At 45.7% G+C, this 6,000-nt stretch overlaps 1 protein-coding gene across 1 annotated transcript in view; it reads left to right on the forward strand.

Moving 5' to 3' along the window:
- The window catches only part of HBP1 (HMG-box transcription factor 1), a 28,700-nt gene extending 23,224 nt beyond the window's left edge, over positions 1-5,476 (forward strand). Inside the window, exons 9-11 of the mRNA XM_077758315.1 lie at positions 463-780; positions 2,971-3,112; positions 4,402-5,476. Of these exons, the coding sequence (XP_077614441.1) occupies positions 463-780; positions 2,971-3,112; positions 4,402-4,419 (478 nt within the window). The 3' untranslated portion in view covers positions 4,420-5,476. The remainder of the gene's footprint in view (positions 1-462; positions 781-2,970; positions 3,113-4,401) is intronic.
- Positions 5,477-6,000: the final 524 nt, after the last annotated feature.

Below are 6,000 nucleotides of genomic sequence, written 5' to 3' on the forward strand. Positions count from 1 at the left end.
GGTCTTCAGTCCAGGGTCTTGGTCTTCAGGACTAGAGGTACAGCCTCTAGCCCTCAGCCTGGTATACGCCTGCCTCTCCAATTGAATCTTCTAGCTTTAGGCTTCTGTAGACCAAGAAATCAAATTACAAATTTGTCAAAAAGTGAATCTGGAGTAGTAATTAAGTGGGTTGTGTGGGATCCGGAGGAGGTGCTCGCTATGAATAAAGTGCGTGGATTTTCTTTTGGGGGGCTTGAAGTCTTTTTTAACTTCTGTACTGTCTGCAGATTAAAAAACATAATTTTAGTCAGTCATATATAAGCTTTCATCTTCGAAGCAGCTGTCAATGGGTAAGGTGGTTAAACATCATATAGGGGAAAAAAACATCGAAGTTTTCAGTCAGATGTTAAGGATTTTAAAAAAATCCTATTTTTATAAATCGCATAATTAAATTGAATTAAAACCATGTTACTTTCTCCTTAGCTATGACTTCACACCTCTGGACTCCTCTGCAGTCTACGTGTTAAGCAGTATGGCTCGTCAGCGTCGTGCGTCTTTGTCTTGTGCGGGGCCCGCAGGCCAGGACTTTGCAAGATCTGGACTCAGTAAGCCCTGTGGCTCCTCGGGGTCGGCACAGCTCTCTCCCAGTTCTTTGTACGCTAAAGGCGACAAAAACCACAGCTCAGGGACTGCGAGTGCCACTTCTCCTAACAAGTGCAAAAGACCAATGAATGCCTTCATGCTTTTTGCCAAAAAATACAGAGTTGAATATACTCAGATGTATCCAGGGAAAGATAACAGGTAAGAACCGTACTGGTGAATCTAGTCGTGCACGGTCCTGTGCCGCCCCCAGGAACTGGGAGAGTTGAGTCGACTCCTTCAGTAGCTTTTATGATTGAATTCTTGTTTTCTCAGGTTGACTTTCAAAAGTTTGAGCGGAATTTTGAGCGTCATGGGTAACTATTTTATAATAACTAGAGGGAGAATTCAGTTACCTGGGTGGGAAAGGAGCGGCCTTCTGGAATAACACTAAGTGTCGTTCGCCTGTCGGAGGACACAGTTAATAACAACTAACTGTCCCGTCTTTATAGACACTCTAACTATAAAGTTATAGAAACTTTAAAGTTTCTCGTGTCCCATCCCAGGGTCTGTCCCTCTAAGCGTGTCACACTGTGGAAGGTGCAGGTATTGGGAGTTTGTAGTCTTTTGACCATCGCAGTAATTACTACAAACTGCCGGAGACTAAATGTACAGGGGCGCCCGGGTGCGCCCGGGGATGAAATCCGCGCTGGTCCCTCCTGCCCTGCGCGTTTGTAGCCCCAGCTCCTCTCTGAGTCTCCCGCGCTCGCTCGGCTCGCTCTCACAGCAGCCTCCCTCTCCGGGCACTGAGCGGGCTTCTCCAGTCTCCCTGGTTTCCTGACCGTCAGAACTACGGTTTTCCCTCCCCCTTGATACCATGAGCAAGGTCACACGATTATCCACATAAAATAATTTGAGTTTTGGAACTCGAGTCTGAATGGCTCATGAGTGTAACTGACAGAGGGAGAGGGAATTGACATAGTTTCAAGTCAGCGTCACATGATACTTGTGGAGTCTGTAATGCCCACCACACAACGTCTACTTGAGAGCCGTCACCGTACCGGTGCCCATTTTTCGCATAAGGACAATTCCTAAGATGCGCTCTTCGCAGCTTTGAGAAGCACGATACGCTGCGGCTGCGCGTGCAGCACGTGCCTCGGGCCCGTGGCTCCCTTGTCCTTCGCCTGCACGTCTGTGCCTTTGGACGTCTTCTCCCCTTTCGTCCGGCCCCCACCCCTGGCCTGTGGCGGCCACTAAACGGTTCCCATGAGCTTATTAATTTTTTAAGTATTTACATTTTAAAAAGAGGAACTTCTCCAACCAAAAGGACCTTCGATTTGGGAATTGATAACCTAAATATTTCTGATTTAACTGGTAAGTGCATCCACCATTATGTGGTACCTTTAACCCAAACACTAAAAACTGCTTTTGTTCTGCTGAAGGAAGACACAGTACAGTGTTTAATTGCACCGACTTCCTGGAAAATATACATACGTTTTTGCCACATATTTACTTTCTTGTTAAGTAGTGGGGCTGTGGTTACGGTTCTGAGGTTCAGATGCCTGCCTCCAGCTCCGTCGGTCACTGACGCTCATACACACTTTGCGCAGCAGGGACTTCCTTCTGTTTCGGGTCATGAAATTGTTGAAAGCTCTTCGCAGAGGGAAAATGGTTTCTGTGTGCGTGTTCTGGATGAGACTATTTTCTACTAGATTTGGGAGCAGATTAACAACTGTAAATAGGAAACAGCTTCAGGTTTCTCTCATGATGTGTTTTATCCAGTTTGACTTCTTTCCCTTTGAGTTGGTCTGATTTTCTCAGGTACAGATCTCACCTGGGATTTATTTGGTGCGGTCTTAGGCGGGTAAATGGGAAGCTGTGCGGAGTTGATGCCCACCACGTTTTCGCCGTGTTTGCACAGGTGAATGAGTGTGTGGTCCTAACTGTCTGATGGGTCGTGGGCACAAACAGAGCAAGAATGGCTTGTAATACATTATGCCGCTGATACTGAACGCCGCCGTAATACCTTAGCATCTTTAAGGAACCGACCAATATACTAGGATAGATCTAATGGTAGTTTAAGCCATTTCTTTGAAATACTTAACTTTTTTCTTTAAGCTCTGTAGGACACGGACTGTTTAGCCATTTTCGATGTCCTTGGACGGTTGGGAAATACTGGCAGTAGTCCAAGAGGCTTTAACTGCCAAGATTGTGATGAATGGGCCCATAGGGCTTGAGGTTTTACTGGAAATGACTACTATAACCTTGACCTTTTCCCTTCTCTCTGTTGGGCAAGATTTTTGCCTTTTTTTTTTTTTTTTAACTTTCTATTTCTCCCTGAAGTAGCAGCACTTGAAGTGCGTCTTACGAGAAATTCTTGCCTTCAGCATTGTGTCCATATTTGTTTTCCAGAGCCATAAGTGTGATCCTTGGTGACAGGTGGAAGAAAATGAAGAATGAGGAGAGAAGGATGTACACGTTAGAAGCAAAGGCTTTGGCTGAAGAACAGAAACGTTTAAATCCTGACTGTTGGAAAAGGAAAAGAACCAATTCAGTATGTTTCAGCAACAACTAGTTGCTCAAAAATATCTGGACGTATCCCCATAACTATACGGCATGTTGGGGCACTTGTTACAGCCTTCAAAAGGTGGTGCCGATGCGGTCTCTCGGCCTTTTTATGCTTCACGAGCTAATTACATCACCCTATAAGGCAGGCTGCCTTTTTTGAAATCCCTAAGTGCCATTTACTCTTCCAGTGTGGGGTGCAGAACTCTCAGCCATGCTTGAGCGTGTTTATGCGGAAATGGGATGGTAGTATTTCTAGTTGGGTTGAAAGATGGGTTTTACTAACTCAGTGTCACACTATTGGAAATCTTTGTAATCTTGGGGTGGCAGGTCTCCGGGGCCTTTCTTAACTGGGCAGGAGCTGAGGAGCACACTAACCTTCATGGGGCCTTCTGACATTCGCACAGAATTTCTAGATTAATAACCTCAGGAAGGAGAAGAAATAGAAAGGCCTCGGAAGACTCGTAAATGAGTTCATACCATCATCAACTTTGGACGGAGTTCTTAGAATATTCCCATGACTAGACTAGCGTCTTTTAAGTTGTATTTTGAGATTATGAGAAAACTTCACGTGATAGAACAGAGGGAGCTCAGTCTGAAATTCCACTTAAAAATAAAGGGAATGGGGCAGGGGGGGCCCGAGTGGCTCAGTCAGCTAAGCATCCAGCTCTTGGTTTTGGCCTAGGTCGTGGCCTCACACTTTGTGAGATTGAACCCCACACCGCGCTTCACACGATCAGCGCAGACTCTGCCTCTCCCCTGCTCGTACTCTCGCTCTCAAATAAACTTCAAAAAATACGAAAATAAAGACAAAGGGAAGACATCAGGCCTTCGCAGCAGGGGGGTTGGCCAAGGAGGTCTTAATTTCATCCTGTGGATTTATGCCTGGGTCTTTGTACAGTAACAGGTAGCTCACACACGCTTACGTTTTTCAAGACTCTCCGGTGAACAAGTAGATGGTAGTCAGACTCCTGTAGAAGCAGTGGCTGAACTGGGTTTGGGAAGTTCTTTACGGCCGTGGACTCCCGCGTGGTGGGCTTGGTCCGCATCCCCTTTCTTTTCTGCTCTTCCTAATCCATCTCTTCCCACCGCTGTCATACATTGTCTGGATGCTTGAGCCATCGGATATTCGCACACTTAAAATCCTCCCCTTTGAGAAGGTGACCGTTTTTAAATAGTGAGTTTATAAACATTCTTTTCCCCGTCGTAGTTCTCATTTGTAGAATTCCAAAGTATTGATTTGCACTCACTCACTCAGTTCTGATTTTCTCTCCACAGGGCTCACAACAGCATTAAGCCACGACGCTTGTTCTTAAGTCTGCAGTTGCATAAACAGTGACTGTCGACGGAAGGGCTTAAGAAGATCAGCGTGTCACCGCTGTCCTGAATTCTTGTGACTATAAGATACTGATAGCATTGAGTCTTGAAATGATTTAATAATACGAGTGAGGATTTGCTTTCTCCATTAGAGCATTAAGTAAGCTAAAACTATCAACATTGTAAACCAAATTGCCTTATTTTTCTTCCAAACTTCGTATATGTCTATCAGGTAATATAGGCTTGAAAATTGATATCCTGTGGTGCTAAAGTACAGTAGAAAGAGAGGAGAGTGTATACCTGTTTTGTTTTAAATTGTACAAAAGGGGAATTTAAAAATATGTAACTGCTGTGTATACATTGGCTCCTTACTGCTTATTAATCTGTATTGTACACATAACGGGATGAAACCGAGCTGGGAACAGGCCTCTCCCTGAGCAGCCACCACGCGGCCCGGCGTCCGTGCCAAACTCGGGGGCCCTGGTGCGGCCAGTGCCAAGCGGCGGCCGGCACGTGTGGCCGGTGGGTGGTGTCAGTGTCCCAGCACGAGAGCCGCCTGCTGCCGCTTCCCTGGGCGCGTGCAGTCTGGCGCCAGGTGGCAGCACCCATCCGTCATTTCCAGCGGAGCCCGGGCCAAGGTCAAGTTAGTTAATAGCATTGGGATATAGTCACTGTAATGGTGCTATTAACAGTTGACCCCATTGTATTTTATAACTTTGTGTTCTGTATCTCCTCAGCCACGTATCTTACATATCTTATCTGTCATCGTATCCTTATGGTGGGGGCAGACTTTGCACTACTGCAGTGCAACACTTGCACTTTACTTTTCCTCCAGCCGTCGGAGATGAGAGCAAGTCCACGGGCGAGACGCTGCTTTTGCTCTGAGCTACAATCATGGCTTTTCACGTTACTTACCAAGTGGTGTTTCTGGTGAGGAATCACAGCTGTAAAATTGATTTCAGTTCATTACACTTCTTCATGATGTTGCCCCTAAATTTTGCACACTATATTCTTGTTTATTATTTCAAATAAAATGNTGATTGAACCTGACCGAGCTTTCTGAGTGGACAGAACAACAGGTTCAGGGCATGCAAGGAAAATATGTTCAGAAGTTGCTGACGGGGTTTTTAAACATTAAAAACAAAATGTTTGTTTGTTAGTAACAGCAAGGACAACAGAGAACAGGGCCCTACGTGACCTATTTGTAAGAATCTTTGTAGCCTGAAGGTGGTTTTTCACTTGACATCTTACAAGGTAAAACAGGCCCCCACAGTCTGCTTTTAATAAAGTGACACAGTATGAAGACCGCATGGCTCTGTCTTTATTAAGATAGATACAGTAGGACATGCGTAAGCAGCAGTTAACCCTACGGCTTTGCTTCGGGCTGCGCCTGCGGTTCCCAGACTTCGTCGCATATGGGAAACCCCTGGGGATGTTTTTCACAGTCTGGGGTACGAATCGGGCATCAGCATTTTCTAACCTTCCCACCAGTGATTCTAGGGCTAAGCGGCAGGGTCCGTATCCCGCAACTTGATCAGATCCCTTAAAAAGAAATGGGGA

Source organism: Crocuta crocuta, unplaced genomic scaffold (assembly GCF_008692635.1).
Source record: "Crocuta crocuta isolate KB4526 unplaced genomic scaffold, BGI_CrCroc_1.0 scaffold103, whole genome shotgun sequence".
Taxonomy (NCBI): domain Eukaryota; kingdom Metazoa; phylum Chordata; class Mammalia; order Carnivora; family Hyaenidae; genus Crocuta; species Crocuta crocuta.